Source organism: Myotis myotis, unplaced genomic scaffold (genome assembly GCF_014108235.1).
Source record: "Myotis myotis isolate mMyoMyo1 unplaced genomic scaffold, mMyoMyo1.p scaffold_m19_p_63, whole genome shotgun sequence".
NCBI classification, from domain to species: Eukaryota; Metazoa; Chordata; class Mammalia; order Chiroptera; family Vespertilionidae; genus Myotis; species Myotis myotis.
In genome coordinates this window covers 468,576-488,834 of record NW_023416372.1, presented here as the reverse complement: position 1 = coordinate 488,834, position 20,259 = coordinate 468,576, and the positions used below count along the sequence as shown (strand labels likewise).

Here is a 20,259-nt window from a genome sequence, read left to right as displayed (position 1 = left end):
TTTAATTCTTTATTAGTTGAGGTATTACAAATGTGTCCTCATCCCCCCATTAAACCCCCATCCTCCCCTCCCCCCACCATACTCTCATCCCCCTGTTGTCCACGTCCATTGGTTTGGCTTATATGCATGCATACAAGTCCTTTGGTTGATCTCTTCCCCTTGCCCCCTCCCTCCCCCACTTTCCCTCTGGGGATTAATAGTCTGATTGCTGTTTCTCTGTCTTTGGATCTGTAAGGGTAAAATATTTAACTGCAGCAGTGATTGACTATATTCTGCACAGTGAGAAAACCTGAAGTCATTTTAAAGGTCCACCATTTCTTACTTCTTTTCAGTTGGGTCAAGTTTCTAAGCTTTCTAAATTTCTGTTTTCTGGCTAATGAAAAGAAAATAGGAATCCACTGAGTCTCCTATCTACCTACTCCAGGACTTCTGTGAGGATCAAATGAGATGAGGCACAGGAAAATGCTTCACAGATATTTGGTTAAAGAGTGAAATGTTTCCACCTAGCTATAAAGCAAGTCATGTTCCTGGGCTGAAGAAACTGCAAGGAGGCTAGTTGCCAGGGAGAGGAAGCCGGGCGTTGCTATGTGAAATCATTACCTGGATGGACACTTAGCATATTAGCCTTTTATATACACTGAGTGGCCAGATTATTATGACCAGCCAGATTATTATGACCACCCCATCAGTACTTCATTGACACTTCCAAAAATACTGAATATTGAAAACTTCCTAAGCAAATACTCTCAAGGTTTTATTATTATTATTATTTGCATAACTAATTCACTTCATTGTACTGATGGGGTGGTCATAATAATCTGGCCATTCAGTGTATATAGATTATATATATATAGATAGTACATTGTTTCCCCCCATTTCTCACTTTTATTTGTGAATTTCTTAAAGGGCATGTCTATATGATTCATCTTTGCAGCTCTTTTAGTATCTTACACATAGAGGAAGTGCGGTAAATATATGTTGATTGCATAAATAAAAAATTAAACTAAATGTCTGTAGTCAGGTAAATAAATACATGCTTTCCCATTCATAAGATATAATTATGCTTTGAAATTGTAGTGACCTGTTTTGTGTCTTGTTTCTGCCATTGACCAGCTACTTGACTTTGGAAAAATTATTTAAATTCTCGTTGCCTCAGTTTCTTCATCTGTGAAATGGGTATAATACTGTATGGATAAAAGAAGGCAGCATCTGAACAGTGGCGATCACAGTGCGAGGCATACAGTAGGTGCTAAAGAGTAGGCACAGGGTAGTCCCGCCCTCATTCCTATTGGCCTCTGGGTGAGAGCCTCTGAGGAGACTGTTGTTTCTGGGGCCGGCTGGGACCTGTGTTCATGTAAGGGCAGTCAAGGTGGGACACTGTAGGATATTTTAAACATTTACTCTGAGCAGGAGGAATTTGGTATTAGGGAGGACAGCATACATTTATCATAACTGTCTTAATAGGTTATTTCATGTCAATAATAATTTGTTCAGTCCCTCTGATTATCCTCAGACTAGTATACGACAGATTTCCTCATCTTCTCATAATTGCCTTTGTAAGAGCTAAATTACATTACATTTTAAAAATAACCTGATCCCAGACTCTTGCTTTTTGCAGAGTTCAGTTTGCTACAGGCCTCCTGTGTCGGCCCAAGGCAGTATGCTATACCAGCTGTCAACTGGCATAACTGGCACCAACACACCTCACACACTTGGGGCAGGGAGGGGTTCTCAGGAGAAAATTCTAACGACCCTCCCGATAATTAAACACGCAGGATTTGTAGGAATTCTGGATCTGCGCTTGGTCTCACCGGTTAACCTCCTGGACCCTCAGTTTCCTCATGGGTGAAAGGGGAGTGATACTGAGATTGTTGGAGGATGACGGGATGTAGGTGAGGCGGGGCCACTGGACTTCTGGGGCGTGCTGACACCTGCCACGACCGACCCCTTAAAACTGCCCTTTTTGAGATTCTTGGCTCGTTAGCCCACATGCATTTTCAAAATCTTGCTCCTTCACGTTTGCATCTAAAATTTTCTGTGACAAATGTATTAGTTGGAAAAGGATATCATTCCTGGCGATACTCACACACATGTTAAAAACGTATTTTCAGTAAACCTTTGGCACTTCGGATGAGCCCCTCCAGCCTCTGGAACAGGCTGTGCGCAGGGTGGCGGGTGTGAGCTGGGTGGGACTGACTGCCTGAGCCACGCTGACCGCTGACTGGCTGTGTGGCCCTGGGCTACTTACCTTACTTACCTTGAGCCTCAGTTTCTTCATCTTAAAATGTTACCAGTTACTCAGTTCAGACAAGTGGGCGTCTCCATGACAACCACTCACTTCTGAGTGTACTTCTGGCCCCGGTGGTGGGCACACAGGCCGGAGATGCAGAGTGTCCTCCACCCTGGGCCTGTCTCCCACTCCTGGCGTCCTAGCTGGAGGGTCTGATTTCTGAGAAAGCTGGAGGAGGCTGGAGGCTGGGGGCGGGGAGAAGGGAGAGAGGGGGAGAGGAGGGAGATGGGGTGGGGGAGGTGGAGGGGGTGGAGGGGGTGAGTGGTGAAAGGGAGAAGGATGGGGGGTGGGGGGAGGGGGAGTGATGGGCAGGGGAGGAGGGCAGAGAGGAGGGGACCGAGAAGGGGGCGGAGAGCAGGTGGGAAGGGAGCCCACAGACCGGACAGAGAGAAGGGCGGCGCTCAGGGCGGCAGAGCCTTCAGCCACCGCGCAGCACCTGGACTGTCTCTGTGGCACCGGGAGAGCCAACCTCGCGCCGCGCCCAGGAGCAGCCAGGGATGCAGCCGCCCGCGCTGCCGGTGCCCGGGCCCCTGGCCCTGCTGGACACGACAGGTGAGCGCGGCCCGCGCATCCTCGCAGGCTCCCCTCGGGTCCCAGCCCGCCCTCCCGCCTCCTGTAGCCGTGGGACCCTGGCCCTGGCACAGGCTCTTCTTCATTCATAGTTCCTCTCCTCCGCCTTTCTGTACGTCTCTCCCTGTCTCTTTCCTACTGTCTGTCATTAGGAACAATGGACCACCGTATGTATGAATGGGGCAACCCACACTCCCCCCTTTCCGTCTCTCCCTATTTCAGTCTCTAAAATTTCTTCACGTTCCTTTCAAGGAGCCAGTTAGCTTCTTCTTGCTTGAAAGCCACCGAGGCACAGTTTTTTTTCTCTCCATTCCAATGCGCCCCTCCACAGACTTCAGCCCCACAAATCCTCGGAATCTCTAATCCTTTGATTTCTGGAATCAAGACCCATGCAGCCTGGAAGCCAGGCGTGAGCGGGAAAACAGGAAACCTGTTGCACGTTACAAGTTGGGGAACTGGCCTAGGCTCTCTCCTGGGAAGTGGCCAATATGGGGTCATGTTGGATGTGTTTTCCTGAAGGGGAGAGGGCAGAGAAGATTTTGAAAATAAGGGAAAAAGTTGCACAGTAAGGGATGCGCTGACAGCTGCAGTGAGGGGCCACAGGCAGTCTCCCCGGGCCCTGCCCCTGGCTTCAGAAACGATCCCGTTGAAAACTATGGGTTTTAAACCTCAGAACCCTGTTTGGAGTATCGTTGGAAAGTCTCTTTTTAAAAACCAGAGTAGAAATGCTGTTTGATTTTTAAATAATAATCAAGGACTCTGGCTTCTTCTTCAAAGAAACAATTCTATCTCCCCCCACTCTCTAAAGCAAAATGCTCTATTGCAAAACTTACTTACAAGCGTTTTCATCCTCCAGGAAATGAATTAGTTACTAATAACTTTGTGTTATTAACTAGTTATTACTGTATTATTATACTAGAATGACTTGGTGGTTTAAAATACCATTTGCCTTTTTTTTTTTTTTCTTGTGAGGAGGGATTACAAATTTAAAAAAACACTAGGAGTTGGTCTTTTATGTCAAAGCACAAAACCTTAGTGTAGTTGGATGGGATTATGGGTATTTTCTTTCTTACATTTTTGTGTTCACCACCTTGGGCACATGTTACATTAAAATCAGGAAAAAAGGGAGCTTGATGGCTGGGGCTATGTCATTCTGCCTTGGTCTACTTTCCCAGGGACTGCCACTTTACCTCCACAACTGGGCATCCCCCCATGATTAAAAGAACCCATTGTTCTTTCGGGGAGGCCTGGGCCTGCCAGCAGGTAGGCCATGACTTTGACCCCCTCCCCAAGTCTTTATGAAATCCCCCTTCTCTTCCTGGCTTTACTAAGTGGAGAAAATGCTGAGTGACGGAGACAGAATCTGCCCCCCCCCCCCCCGCCCGCCCTGCCCCCCATCCTTTCACTTCTTCCAGACAAGACCGGGTTGTCACAGGAGCTGTGGTTTAGCAACTCTGGCCAAGGCTGGGCATAGGGACAGGTAGGGGCAAGAGAACTGGAGGGGCTCACGGGGAGTGACAAAGTGATATCTGAGATATTCTAGATAGTATGCACCGGGGGACAGACTGGAGTCTGGAGAAACAGTGAGCACGACAGGTGAGATGTAGCTGCTGGCCCATTGAGCTTCACACGTCAGACTCCCCCCCCCCAACTCCCCCCTGGAGAAACACTGGTTCAGAACCAGTGCTATGCCATCTTAACATTAACACTGCCATGGTTGACATATTTATGAGTGCCACAATTAATATATTCATTGCATTCATAGAAACACCGATAGACCTTTCACATATATTCTCTCACTGGATCCTTATAACAGTCTTAAGAGGTGGGCAAAGTAGGTGGTTATTATTACTTCAACGTCACAGATCAGGAAACTGAAGTTCATTCATTCATCCAACATGAGGAAACGCGCTATCTCCCAGTGTGAGCTCGCCCTGGAGTCCCGCACACAACAAGACAGACACAGGCCCTGCTCTCACGGAGTTCTCTTTCGGCTGGGCGCAGAGAGGATGGCTGGCTGCCTAAGATCACACAGCTGGTCTGAGCAGATCCTGAACAGGTTAGACACAGTCCATGGAAGCTGTCACCACAGGTACACACCTAATAGTAGGTATTTTAGTTCACAGGCACTGTCTTAAGAGTGCTTTAATGGTAGCAATGCACATAATAATAGTCTTGCTAATGGGGTAGGGGAATCTAGGGAACAATTCAGGTAATTCTAGTTGTCTTTCTCCAATTCAGAATCTCCTTTCTCTCCAAAACCTGCATATGTCTCATGGTAATTATAAGGCAATATTAACCTATTAATATTTTGATTCTTATTTTTTTTTGCACTATCCTATATTTATAAAGAATAAGGTCAAGATTCTTCTTTTTGTTATCTCTGTTGTACCTGGAGTCACATGTGACAGCAGGTGTGAATAGAAGAAGATTGTTCAGAACCATTTGTCCCTGGCTTCCCACGTGAATTATGCTGGCTCTCTTTCCTGGCCTTCTATGAACCTGGGAACCTATGATAGAAATGCTGACAAAAAGGGGTGGCTTACACCTTCTGCTTTTTATCGTGCAGCCGTTTCAGAGGAAGAGCCCAGCTTGGGAAAAAGGGGTGAAATGGTAAAGTTATATTGAAAATGATTCATCGGAAGATTTTCACGAGCTCAGAGGTGTGTTTAACGTTTTACGCTGTGATCAGAAGTCAGAATGTCACTAACAAATTTGACAAGGGCTGACCACATGCTGCTAGCTTGGTGGGTCTGATCCTCGTTCATCATGCCAGCATCCCCGAGGGGATGAATAAGAAACAGAATCACAAGCTTGAAGAACCAGGATATCGTCCCGGGGCTTCTGCAGGCAGACTCCTAAGGGAGCTAAGAGATGAGGCACAGAGAAGGTTATAACTGTGGTTTGAAGTAAGTGCTGAGGTACCTCGCTCATTATTTTGGGCATAACAGACATGCAATGCACTTAATTAGGAAAACTAGCAAAACAAAATCCTTTGAGGAGGAGGGCATTTGTCTGATAATTTCCTCAAATACTTAGCCCCATAAAATTCAGGTTACAAGTCCTATGGATCTTAAATCCCATTTTAACAATCAAAACATTGCAATGGGCAACTAAGGGGAAAAAATAGTCAAGGAAGAAAAGCTGAAGAGGAAATTGCACCGATTAAAAGCAACCAGCTTTGGCTCTGTGCACAGGTATGTGGAGGCTGGGAAGGGTAACACAGGAATCAGGAGAGATTAATCCTCTGATCTTCGTTGAATGAGACGAAGAGACTTAGAGAAAAGCCGCAGCTGCTACCCAGTTACTAGGTATTATTGTTATCATTAGTATGATTATTTTATGAACGTCCACAAGAACAATTACATTAACTTCCAAAATGTAGAAGATATATTTCTAACTTAAAAAAAAAATATGTTTTTATTGATTTTTAGAGAGAGAGAGGAAGGGAGAGGGATAGAGAGAGAGAAACATCAATGAGGGAGAAATACCATCGATTGGCTGCCTCTTGCACCCCCCACCCCTGCCACCTCTATTGGGGACGGAGCCTGCAACCCGGGCATGTGCTCTGACCAGGAATCAAATCGGTGACCTCTTGTTTCCTGGGTCAACACTCAACTGCTGAGCCACACCAGCCGGCATATATATTTTTAAATTTTGTGTCCTTTTTTAAAAAATGTTCCTATCTCTGTAAAATTAATAAACCAGAGCAGAATTTCACCCCTGGGGAGGTCTCTTTCTTTTGTTTTACTCTATTGGCCACTTGTTCTCAAAGTGGCGCTGCCATTTCAGGCCACAGACACCCACATCTGCTGCCATCTTTCCCAGAACTGCCCATCTGACTCTCAGGCACACTGCCTTGTACAGGTAGCATTGGTTTCTGGCTTTAAACAAATGCAAGACAAAAAGGTCATCCTGTCTGCATGCACCCTTCTTTGCAAGTAAGGTGCTGTAAATGTCAGTCAAGGGGAAGTCCACTATAGGGAACTCCCAGAGCAGATGCAAATGCAGTGTCCCAAACACATCGAGTGTCTGCTTGCACTTGTGGCTGTGTTTTCCCCTGGAACACTCCCACACATGCGTCGCCCTCAACAATTCTATGTTTGTAATAAAAACTACTAGAAAACAACAATGAAAACAGGAATTTAACAACAATCAGATAAAGCTATATATACTTCTCTTGTTTGTAAGTGAAGGATTCTGTGGAGTTACACAGAATTCTTTCCAAAGCTTGTACAAGGACTGTAGGTTTATCTTCTGCTTTGTAAAGTCAATTTTACTTCAAAACTTTTACTTTGTCCTTAAAAATATTTTGCTTCCTTGCCTTAAAATCCCCCTTGTAGAAATTCATTCTAAAAAGGTGTTTATCATATTGTGCTTTTCTTTTTTAAAACTATATTTCATTTTTTGGAGCAGTTTTAGGTTTACAGCAAAATTGAGGGGAAGATACAGAGAATTCCCATACACCCCCTGTTCCCTCATATGCACAGCCTCCCCTGTTATCAACATTTGTTACAATCAATAAGCCAACATCGACACATCATTATCACCCAGAATCCATAGTGTCCATTAGGGTTCACTCTTGGTGTTGTACGTTCTACAGGTTTGGACAAATTTATAACGACATGTATAATATCCTTCAGAACAGTTTCACTGCCCTCAAATCCCCTGTGCTCTGCATTGTGTTTTAATAATAACACAATGTTTCCAATAAATTAGAAACAATCCAAATATACAACAGTAAGGATAGATTAATTGACACATCCATTTAGTGGAATACACATTATAAATAAACATTATGTTTAGAAAAGTGTTTTAAAAGCTGGACAAATCCTTACAATTTATTAGGTAAAAAAACCCACAAATTTTTATTTTTATTTTTTAATTAAATTTATTGAGGTGGCATTGGTTAATACGATCACATAGGTTTCAGGTGTGGGTTTCTATGTTATAAGATCTGTATATTGTACCGTGTGCCCACCACCCAAAGTCAAATCTTCTCCCATCATCATATATTAGGACCCCCTCCCCCCATCTATCCCCTTCCCTGTGTTCATGAGTTTCAGTTTTATATCCCACATATGCGTTAAATCATATGGTTCTTAGCTTTTTCTGACTGACTTATTTCACTTAGCATACTATTCTCAAGGTCCATCCATGTTGTTGCAAATGGCAGTAATTTTGAAAACATTTTGGTCCTAATTTAAGAAAGACCATAAGGCTATATGCCTACTTGGCAATTTTGGGTGATAAGATTACTGTGAATTTTTTTTGGCATTTTTCTGTACTTTCAACTGTTCTACAATAAATGACTATTGCTTTTATGAATGGGATAAAAGCCATACCTTTTAAATAGAAAACTTACATTATTTCTTTCTCTTGTAAAAGTGTCATTATCACTTTGGTTATATTTTCCAGCCCCAATTAGGGTTGGTTTTTTGTTCACAAATATAATGAGAGGTGTTGGAAAGAGAAATTCCTGAGGTCAGTGAAAAAGTTACATGTGAGAAAAAAAAGTGTGAAACTGAGGCAGACAAGTGGGGGGAAAAATCCAAGAATGCTGGATCTGGAGGGGCCTTGGATTTCCTATTCAGGGCTGGCAAATGTGCCCCAGCTCCTTCCTCCCATGCACAGGGCAGACATAATTAATTAATCAAGACACCTCTCAGATACCCCGGCAAACCTCAATTTGAGTTGGAACTTCCTCGCCATCCACAAAACTGCAGCAGGTACAGGAAGTGACTTGCTTCTGCTGACGCAGCGAGCAGGGCCCATGCTCTTGATAAGAGTACAACTGTGGGCATCAGGCCACATGGGTTGTCGTTTGGCCAGTGCCCTCAGGACAGAGTGCCTTGGGAGGGATGGTGGGCCTCGAGGTGGCTGGTATGAAAGGACAGAAAGTAGGGAATATGTGCGGAGTTTAGAAACATTGGGAGATGTTGCAGAACCCGTGTGGGAGTGATGTGCCTGGTGGCGTGGCCGTGGGCAGTCAGCATCATCTCCCACATCATCTCTGTGCTCCTGTGTGTCTACTCATGCATCCACTCATGGGGCCACTCATACAACCACTTATGCATTCGCTCTTGGGTCCATACTCATCCCTCAATGCTCATTCAGCAAAAACTCTGCAGAGGCTACTGTGGTGGGGCCGGGAGCCCACTGCCAGGGCATGTCCGAGAGGCCTAAATGAGAGGTGTGGCATGTGGCTGGCCCCGGGGGGCTGTGATCACGACAACTTCGTTGCTTTACCTGTGCTCTTGTTGAGGGCTGCACAGCGCCTTTGTCAGCGGGCCACCGCTCTTAAGGAAGGCTCTGCCCTTTACTGCGTGGCCGGGCTGCCCAGCTGGTCCATCCTCAAGGCGGAGCCTTTGGAAAAGGTTTTATAGAGTCCATCCTTGTCCCTCTGTAGTTTACTCTCAACACAGCAAGCACAGTGCTGCTCAAAATTCTGCAACAGTTGGCTCTCCCAGGCACAGCTGGCTCTAGCAAGTAAAGCCAGGGAGCAGGTACAAGAGTCCTCCCTGTGGATGTAGATAAACCTGCATCTTTAGGGAGCCAGAGAGAGGAGCGCATAACAGAAGGAACTGTGGAGCCTGAAGGCTGGGATTTAAATCCTAAATAGCCACATCTGAGTCTAAAGAGTCTGGGCCAGGGCTTGCAGAGCAGAGCCTTGCAGGCAACATTAGGGCAGGGCCATTGTGCAGAGGGGAGCCCCCTCCTGACTCCACCCCGCCATGCATGCCCAGGTCCTGGGTGCTGCGCCTGGGCCCAGACCGTCAGCTCTCTGGTGGTTTATTTTCTTAGTGAATGAATTGATCTCATCCCCTCCAGGCTGAAGGTAATAGGTGGTTTAGGATGAGATTCTTGGGAGAAGTGTCTTCCCAAGGGTCTGGAGGGAGTGGGCTGTGCTGAGGGCTGTGTGGAGTCTGAGAGGGGTGCTGGTGAAGGGATGGGGGGTCTTGCATGAGGTTCCCTTTAGCCCCTGGACTGAAGTGTCCTTCCTAAGATATATACCCTAGGTCAGTGTACTCAGTTGAGCCAAGTTTTTCTGAGTTTTCACATCGATTTATAGTTTTGTGCAATCTATTTCTGAGTATGTAACAATCCTGTTCTGGGGTGTTCTAACCTTGTTGTTAGGACTGCAGAAGTGCCAATCTCTGGAGGCAAACCTAGAGCCAGGGCTGGGGACCATCCGGCCCGCGGGCTGTATAAGGCCCGAGAAATCATTTGGCCTGGCCCTGCCAAGGCATTAGGGGTGAGTTAATTAAATGTTTGACCAAATAGAGCAGGCTAATTTTTAAGTTGATAATTTTGTATGGGCTGCAAATGATATTGTAAGTATCCAAAAGGCCCTTGGCAGAGAAAAGTTTTCCCAGCCCTGCTTTAGAGTATGAACAATGTCTGCATGTCTGCAATTCAGGGGGTCATCTGAGCTAGTGGTTGCAGTGAGATACTGAGTGGTTTTCCCCATTAAACACATGTGTGTGCGCAACACACACACGCACACACACACACACACACACACACACACACACACACACACGATTTACATTTGGCGTCAGAAGAAACACCATGTGTTTCTTTCATTCCCTGTTTTGTGGGGTCATAGGGATTGAGATGGTTAAGCTTCAGTGCACCTGAGGTGGGCACTGACGAAGGAGAGAGCAGTTAGCATGGGCCCCTGGCTCCGGGACAGAGAGATCTCCCAGAGCCTGTAGGGCTCAGAGACAAGGGCCACGCAGACACCAAATGCGCTCATGTTTGCTAGGACCCCCCTTGGAGCCTGCCCCGTACTAACAGCTTCCTCATTTGTCCTCCTCCCAGAAGGGTTTGGGAGAAGAAAGAAGACTTCCCTTTGGTTTGTGGGGTCTCTGCTTGTGGTGTCTGTCTTCATCCTGACCATCGGCCTCGCTGCCACCACCAGGACGGAGAATGTGACCGTGGGGGGCTACTACCCAGGGATCATTGTGAGTGACGGGGCCCAGGGGTCTGAGGGAGGGGCACTGGGCACCACAGATGTCTGTGTGGTGGGGACACACTTTGCTCCAGCTCCCCAGAGCTGGAGGTTTAGGGCATGGAAACTTGTTTTGGTGGTTATTGTTGGCAGAATGATGACCTCAGAGGTATCTGGGTCCTACTGCTTGGGACCTGTGACTGTGGTGGGCTGCCCAGCAACGGGGGGTCCAGGGTGTGGACGATGATCCTGCATCTGGCCAGTGTTAGCACAGGGTCCTTAGAAGTGGGGGAGGGTGCAGGAGGGGCCTCAGCCGTGTGATGGGAGATGTTGATGATGGACAAAGGGCCACGAGCCACGGAGTGAACAGCTCTGGACACAGGAAAGGCCTGGCCCAGATTCTCCCCCAGAGCCTCCAGAGGCAACCAGCTCCGTGACACCTAGATTTTAGCCCCATGAGACCAAGTTGACTGAACTAGTTCTCAGAAAACGGGCATGTAGCTTTAAAAGATACCTGCCAAGAAGCCTTGATTGATGATTACAACTGATTCTCAGGAGCCTCTAGGACCCTCCCCCCATCTCCCTCTCTTCTTCCCCAAGGTTACCTGTTTGTCTGCTCACCTGAGTCTAAAGCTTATCTCTGAGTGGTGTCAGCCACGTCCACAGGTGACAGGTAACCCTTCTTCTGAAATACCCATGGTTCTAGTTTCCTAATATCTTACCAGAGGAGTCCCTCTCTGACTATGGGACTTGAAACAGGCCCTGGAGAAACATCAGGTGGGCCTCTCACCTGATGCCCAGATGCAGAAGATGAGTCATGAGTGGTCTGGGCTACCATAAAGAGGTTGTCCTCCACGAGGGGGAAAGGGGACACACAATGCTATCTTTTCCTGTAATCTCTTCCTGACCTAAGAGTTAAAATGTTTGAATATAGAAGATGAGATGGATCCAGTGATCCCACTTCTAGGAATATGTCCCAAGAAATCAGAAACACCAATCAGAAAGAATATATGCACCCCCATGTTCATTGCAGCGCAATTTACAATAGCTAAGATTTGGATACAGCCGAAGTGCCCACCAACAGATGAGTGGATAAAAAACCTGTGGTACATCTACACAATGGTATGCTACACAGCTGTAAAAAAAGGAAGAACTCTTACCATTTGCAACATCATGGATGGACCTGGAGAGCATTATGCTAAGTGAAATAAGCCAGTCAGAGAAAGACAAGTATCACATGATCTCACTCATATGTGGAATCTAATGAATAAAATAAACTGATGAACAAAATAGAACCAGAGACATAGGAGCATGGAACAGACTGTCGAACCTCAGAAGGTAGGCAGGGGAGGGTGGGTGGGTGGGTGGGAAGAGATCAACCAAAGAACTTGTATGCATATATGCATAACCCATGGACACTGACAATATGGTGGTGAAGGTCTGGGGTGTGGAACGGGGGCGGGCTAGAAGAGGTCAATGGGGGGCAAAGGGGGGAACATATGTAATACTTTCAACAATAAAGATTTAAAAAAAAGAAGAAGGGATAGATCATGACTCAGAAGTTTCTATTCCAATCACCGGCTTCCATTGAGCCTGAGGAGTCCACCCAAATGTACATGGACCATCTGCCACTTAGTGGTCAGAACTTGGAGAGGCGGGAGTGGCCTGCCTTGGGCCTTTGGTGAGATGCTTTAAGGGCGGCAGTCTCCTATGCATTCTTTACTGTTAGAAGTCAGCATCAAGCTACCAGCGTGCTAACTGGGTGCTTTTTCCTTGTTTTTTCTTTGCTTTCAGCTGGGCTTCGGGTCTTTCTTAGGAATTATTGGCATCAACCTGGTGGAGAATCGAAGGCAAATGGTAAGAGAGTACATTGTTACTTTCAAATGGCAATACTTCATCTTTTTTTTTTTTTTAAAGCCAAATAGTATGGAACTGTTTTCTTAACTTCCTTTTTGAGGTTGTTTATTGCAAGTATATAAAAATACAATTGGTTTTTCTATTTAGTCTTGTATCTGTGAGACCTAATACATGTTGAACTCATTTATTAGGTCTCATAGTTTTTATTTTTAGTGGATTCCTTGGAATTTTCCATCTATAAGATTAGATCACCTGCACATTAGATAGTTTTGCTTCTTTTTTTCCACAGTCTGGATACTGGAAGTTCATTTCTATGGTTTAGTAAAAGAAATGTGGGCCTTGGAATGGAAGGATGAAAACCTGGAATTGACAGCAGCTGCCAAAGCAGTGTGGGGTCCAGCTCCCCAATTAGCTTCCCTGAACACGAAGCAAGTTAGGGCCCCTGGCTCCGCAGAGCACAGCCTTCTGATTGGCGCTGTCTGCGATGACTCCACAACCTCATTTCTGTCTTTTCAAGGAACGCTTCTTCCAAGGCTAACTTTGAATGATAAACACATATTTCACTGTCTAACACTTAATTTAATGGTTGTGAAAGCCGAAACCTGTGTCCATCACCATTAGTGGCGTGCTCTCGGGAAACTTACTTGGCAGACTTGAACCTCAGTGCCCGCATTCTCAGGGGTGCCTGGAGCATCTGAGCTAATGTACGGGAGGATATCTAGCACACGCTGGCCCGTGGCAGGTGTTCAGAGACTAGTAACCATTGTTGAATGCTGTGTTTAAGCACATAGGTTAGTCAGAGCAAGTTGTTTCAAAGAGAGACAATAGCAGGCTGAGAAAATGTCAGCCTGAGAGAAAATGCTTGTATTTCATTTGCTCCTAAATATGAAGAATGCTTTATTTTTCTTGATTAATTTTAATTTTTACTACAGAAAAATTTAAACAGATCCCAAACTAGACAGACTGGTAGAAGGAACTCCTCTGTACTCATCTCCCAACTTCATCAACTGTTGACTCAGGGCCAGTCTTGCATCGGCTCCCACCCATTTCTTCCCTTCTCATGTTATTTTGAAACTAATCCCAGACATGGTCTCATTTCATCTATAATGATATCATTACGTGGTATCATTTCACTCTGTTCAATCTAATCATTAGAAGTGGCTTCACCATTATCTCTGCCCATTATTATGTTAGTCTCCAGTGATATCTAAAGAATGCTCCAAACTGAGTCAGCTTTTGATACTTTTCCATTGATGAATGAGTTATTACTTTGGAGTCACCGAAACAGACACATGAATCATTGGTTTCACTAATAGCCCTGTAGCTTAGCATGGTCCCAAAGGCAGAGATGGAGAAGTTAAAGGCCTAAAAGTTTGTTAGCTGCTGATCTCCTCCCCACCATATGTGCATGCATACACATACATGCACATGCACATGCACACATGCACACGCACACACACACACACACACAGAGGAATCTTCCTGGATTATAGTTTAAAAGCCACTGAACTAGAAGAACCAATAAGGACTAATAAGTAACTTATAGATGAAAAACATTTCCTGCTAAGGGTGAGGGCATCAGCCTTTGTCTGTCTGGTCTGGAGATACCATTTTTTCTCTTCTGCTGGGTGTTGTGTGAGAGAGGCTCCTGTTGTCTCCCTCTCCACTCCTCTGCTTTTGGTCTGTTGGGGAGGGGCTGAAGGACAAGGGACCCTGAGGGATACCTTCCCCTGAAGATGCTGCCACCTACACCTTCCAGAAGTTTGGTTAACTTTGGGAGAGAGGGGGTAGGGGGATTTGGGGTGAGGAGGGTGAAGGGAGAAGCCACCGGAGTTGCCCACCTTTCCTGCCATCTGGCCACCTGGGGTGTGTGTGACAGAAACTAGATCTGGTTATAAGAAAACAGGTCAAGTTCCAGTATGTAAGCACCCGGGTGTTGGGGCTTTTGAGCTTGTGTACCTGCTACTGAGGAGGCTCAGCACCCTGATTACATAAGAACTGTTCCTTTGGTGGCACCTGCCTTCTCCACGGACCACCAGGAGAAGCGAAGTTGGACCTCTGCCGTGCCACTTGCTGGGGTGACAGCCAGCCTCCATTCCACCCACACGGTCTTGGCCTCTGGACCCTGGTCCTTCTGTTCCTTCTAGTTTGAAGGATCCAGCCACCAGGGCTGTGGGCCATCCTGTCCCAGCATGTGGGGTTGGCTGCGCAACTCAGAACATGTTTCGCTGCACTAACCTGGAGCTGTCCACGCTGCGGCTGCGAGTGTGTGCCGGGATGCGGCTCTCTGGCCAGTGGTTCCCTGGCAGCCTGTTCTTTTCTTTTTTTTTCTTTTCCTGCAAAAAGCTTTATTATTTCATTTGGTCCAAGGCATGGGAGAGGGCTCCAGGGTGGTTAAAAGAATGACTAATAGTTTCGGGAAGAGGCTCAGGTAAAAGCCAGGGATACCAGGGCGATGCAGAGGGGCCTCTGAAAGGCCCCTGGGCTCCAAAGGCTCCTGGTGGGGCTCGAGGGCGAGCCTTTCGAAGAGACACTCGCCCAGCCCAGCCCGGGGGCCGGCAGCCTGCGGAGGTGAGTCAGGTGTCCCCCATCTTCTTGATCGGTTTCACCTCCGCATCCAGGAAGTGGTTCTCCAGGAAGTCACAGAGCCGAGGGTCTGCACAGGTAGAACCCAGGGCCTGCAGCTCCACAAGGGCCTGGTTCCGGTTCCTCTCCAAGGCCAGGGCGGCCTCCATGGCATCCTGAGTTTTGGCCCACTCATCTTGGGAAGGTTTCAGCACGTCCTGGAAGAGAATGCGGCCGCCACGCTTGTTTTGCAACTTTAAGAGATGCTCAGCGCCCTCGTGCTTCTTCTCTGCCAACTCGCAAAAGAAGTGGCCCACGCCCTCGAGAGCCATATCGTCACGGTTGTAGTAGTAGTCCAGAGAGAGGTAGGTGCAGATGCAGGTTGGCCAGGCGGTTGACCGGAGCCTCCATCCAGGTGGAATAATTCTGACGAATTTGGAAGCTCATGGCTGTTAAGCGTAAGGAGTTAAGGTAGGAAAAAAACCCGGTGTGTTGGCTGGTCCTGGAGGTGGTTTTGAAGGTGGTGACTGGATGAGACGCAGGAGAGTGGTCGGAGGCTAGAAGAAGGAGCATCCCTGGGTCTGTTCCATCTAAACACTGTTGAAGCAAGAGATAGATCCGGGACCGCCGAGGGCACTGCCAGCCTGTTCTTTTCTTGGTCTCCCCTTAACCGCGAGCTCCTCTGAAGCAATGTTGTCCTGAAGTCCCACTCAGAAGCAGCGAAGGTGGATGGTGGGCGTGAGAGAGCGCCTCGCTCTGTACTCCTCTGGTCCTGGGGGCAAACATCTCAGGACGCAGTGATTAGGTCTGTCGTGGCCACATGGGGAGAATTTATGTAGGGCCAGGTGCTCTGGATCTCTGTCTGTGCAGCCATGAGCTCACAAAAGTGCTCTGTTTGAAAGAAATGCCAGAACTTTTATATTTACAGCTCTGTAAGCCATGTCCGTGGGAGGCCTGTTGGGAAAAATTAATCAATTTCTGGGTGAATCCAAATATCTGCCTGTTAAGAAAGGGCCCTGGGAATTTGCTGATGGAAAGCCACAACCAGGTCTGTTTTTGCTGCCACTCCACCAGGAATACCATGCAACTACAGTCTTGGTGTGCGCATGGGCATCTCTGGAGGGAAAATGAAATTATTGATTCCACCTCAAAGCTACTTTAACTGTCACCCCAGCAATAACCATCAATAACTGTCAATAACCATCAATATTGTGTAGAGGGCACTTGTTACTTCACAAGCGTTCCCCGAACACGAATGGTTGTCATCCATCCATTTCTTTCTTCAACCCACATTTACCAAGCGCACTCCATGTGCAAGGTGTCATGTTAGGCACCAGGCTTATGCCCAGAGCACCAGAGGGCACCGTGGGAGGGCTGTGAGGGAGGGCAGAGAAGAGGCGGTTGAGTTTGAGAAGGGCCCAGAAGGTTTCATTCCAAGGCTGGGAGGAGAAGGCGGAGCTGCTGGTGGATAAAGGCTGAAATGAGACCAGGAGAACCAATGGCACCATGGCCCTGTCGGAAAGTCAATGTGGAGTTAACTCTGTCTGAACTCATCTCTCAAGCTCTTTCATCGCGTGATGTGCCGTGAGTGTTCTTTCACCATATACGATGGAGGGGCTCCCTCCCCAATCCCAGGAGGGTTTCATGACCCCACTGGCATCTTTTCCTGTATATCATCTCCTCCTCTTCAACCTTGACCCTCATTATTTCTTCAAATGTCAGCTGAAATCCTCCTTTGCTCCATTCCCTATCTCCCTTCACCTGTTTTTCTCTGTGATTATAGACAAGATCCTGCTGCAGGCAACTGATCATCGCAAAGATGTCACCTCTATGTCCTATAAGAATAATACTTAGTAGATTTGATAAGAACAAATTATCCCAAGGAACATATAGGAGTGTTTGGGCTCCTCTCAGGTAATGAAAACCCTCCATCTTATTCTACAAGACAGGTTCTATCTTTGACATGTGTGTCTGTTCGGAAGAGGGGGAGGGTGGGGAAGACAAGAGGAGGGCCACGTTCAGCCTCCTTTCACCTTAAGCAGAGCAGAGCCGAGCTTTTGCTTTATTCCTGTTAGGATTTTTACCTACAGGCTCAGGTCACCAAAGCCACCTCCTGGGAGAGCCTGGAGAGGTCAGGGGGCATTCCAGGCTGTCCTCCTCCTCGTCTCTGGGTGCTGAGGGAGGGAATAAACTCTTAATGAGTGCCACTCCTTGCCAAGCTCCTGCTAGCGGAGCTATCTCCCTCTCTTGTCTCTCCCTCTCTGTCTCTGTCTGTCTCTGTCTCTCTCTACCTGTCTGGAATGCTCTATCCTCCACCCCCACCTTCTTCTACTTAATTAACTCCAGTTCCTCCTTCATATCTCAGGAAAAATGCCATGTCCTCAGGAAAGCTCCCCTAACCTCCGGGATTCATACCTTTATGACATTTATCTGTCCTAGCACTTACCTGTTTATAATGACATGTTCCCTGAGAGGCCAATCTAGTGTTCTCACCACCACACACCTTTGCTTAGTGAATGAATGACTCTTTGGAAGACATGAACTTTAGGTGGAAGTGGTTGCAGAGCTTTTGTCTGCAAAGAACATAAACTCCAGCCTTAACTGGCAGAGACTGTGAGGATTTGTATCCCTCCAGGACGTCCAGAGTGGGTGGTTTTATGGTCGGCTGACTCGATGGCTCAGCGTGTCCTGAGGCCCCACTCCCATGGGGTTGTCACCCTCCTGATAGAGCAGCATCCAGAGAAAGGAAGCAGATGGTGTCTTCCTTTGAAAACTTTCCCCGAGTCCATGACAGACTTTTCCTTTTATCTCATTGGCCAGGTCCACGCTCATTTCTAAACCAACCCCTGTCATTGGATTATCTCACTAATAACAGGTTCACTGAGGAGCTGGGTGGGGTCATTCCCCAGAGATGGGTGACTTATGTGGACATGAGGGGCCTGAATAAAATCAATGTTAGTTAGCAGGAAAGAAAGAGGGGGGTGGATGCTGGACTGATAGCCAGCAGGATTCCCTACAGAGATCTGTCTTCTTTGAACTGGAAAGTCCAATTTCAGGCAATGCATTATGTCACCTGTGTGTCTGAAAAGATACATCTCATTTCAACATGTAGTCATCGAGAGCTTACTAAGTACCACAAGGGACACGGTCTCTGCCCCAAAGTTTTAAGTTGTGATGCAGTCCATTTTATCTATTTTTTCTTTTACTGCTCAGGCTTTTGTTGTGAAATCTAAGAATTCATCACCACATTGAGGTCATGAAGATTTACCCTTATGCCTTCTTTGAATAGTTTTATAGTTTTAGCTCATTGATCAATTTTTAGTTAATTTTTGCATATGGTATAAGGTAAGGGTCTAGCTTCATTCTTTTGCATGTGGGTATCTAGGTATTCCAGTACTGTGGGGAGCCAATAGAGTGTTTTGGACAGGTTCAAGCCTTGGACTAATGAGAGGGCACAGTTCTCTCATTGCCACTTGCAAGTCCCAGCTTGGAGGGCAGAGCCCTTCCAGCACAATTATAGCCAACAGCTGTAGTTGTAAACTTGAACCTATGATCCGAACATGTGGCCCCACATGCCTGAGTGACGTGGGCTTGATAGAGTTCAGGTGTGTGTAGTTGAGTAGGATGGAAACCCACGAGAATGTTGTAAACATCTTGATCACACCCTTACTTTGCCTCGTGGCATCTGCTATAAAATAAAGATACGGCTTGTGGGCGTCGGTGCTGTCTCTCAGAGAAGCAGCATCCCACCGAGACCCAGCTTTCATTCTCTTGTCTGTCTTTTGTAAGCCTTTCAGCCCCCCCCACTTAGGTTCACCCTTGGCCGTGCTGGTGTGGCACCCAGTACCATTTTCTCAAGAGACTGTTCTTTTACCCCATTCAATGAACTTGGCACCCTTGTTGAAGATCAATTGGACATAGGTGTTTGGGTTTCTTTCTGAATTTCAATCTCAGTGACATATAGACCACAGTCTATATGTGGTCTATATGTCACAGTCTAGCCTTAGGCCAACATCACACTGTTTCCATTCCTGTAAATTTCTAGTAATTTTTGTAATCAGAAAGCATGAGTCCTCTCATGATGTTTTTTCTTTTTCAGGATTCTGTTGTCTATTTAGAGCCCCTTGCATATCCATATGGCTTCTCCATTTCTGCAAAAGGCCATTGATGTTCTGCTAAGGGTTGCATTGAATCTCTAGATCGCTTTGGAGAGAATATTTCCGTATTCACAATATTAAGTCGTGGGATTCTTTCTACTTAATTAGGTCTTTTAAAATTTCTCTCAACAATGTTTTGTATTTTTTTTTAGTGTACAAGTCCTTTACCTCCTCAATTAAATTTATTTTTAAGTATTTTATTTTTTGGGGTGATGTTATAAATGGATTTTTTCTTAATTTCCTTTTTAAGTTGTTCATTGATGGTGTATTGAAACACCACTCATTTTTTGTATATTGATCTTGAACCTTGCAACTTTGCTGAATTCATTCATTATTTGTAGTAGTTTTTTGTGGATTATTTGGTAGTTTATATACTTGGAATCATGTAAATAGAGATAGTTTTACTTCTTCCTTTCCAATGTAGGTGCCTTGTTTTTCTTTTTTTCTGCCTAATTTTCCCTGGCAAGGACTTGCAGGAAAATATTGAACAGCAGTGGTGAAAGTGGGCACCCTAGTCCTGTTGCTTATATCAGGGAGAAAGCTTTTAGTCTTTTACCATTGAGTATGATGTTTGCTGGAGATTTTGGTTAACATCCTTTATTATGTTAAGGAAATTCTCTTCTATTTCTAATTTGTTGAGTGTTTATATCATAAAAGAGTTTGGATTTTGTTAAGTGCTTTTTCTGCATTAATTGAGATGACAATTTTGGTTGTTTTTTTTCCTTCATTCTTTTAATGTGCTATATTACATTGATTGATTTTCTTGTGTTGAACCACTCTTGCATTCCTGGACACGGGATGTGATCCTTTTAATGTGCTGTTGGGTTCAGTTTGCTAGTATTTTATTGAGGATTTTCACCTCTCTA

The 20,259-nt window shown here is 46.1% G+C and overlaps 1 protein-coding gene across 2 annotated transcripts in view; it reads left to right on the top strand.

Moving 5' to 3' along the window:
• Positions 1–2,787: 2,787 nt before the first annotated feature.
• Positions 2,788–20,259, top strand: part of TMEM255B (transmembrane protein 255B) — a 41,438-nt gene continuing 23,966 nt past the window's right edge. For both annotated transcript variants that reach the window (XM_036315900.1, XM_036315899.1), the window contains exons 1-3: positions 2,788–2,842; positions 10,685–10,827; positions 12,609–12,671. In XM_036315900.1, coding sequence (XP_036171793.1) covers positions 2,788–2,842; positions 10,685–10,827; positions 12,609–12,671 — 261 coding nt within the window. The remainder of the gene's footprint in view (positions 2,843–10,684; positions 10,828–12,608; positions 12,672–20,259) is intronic.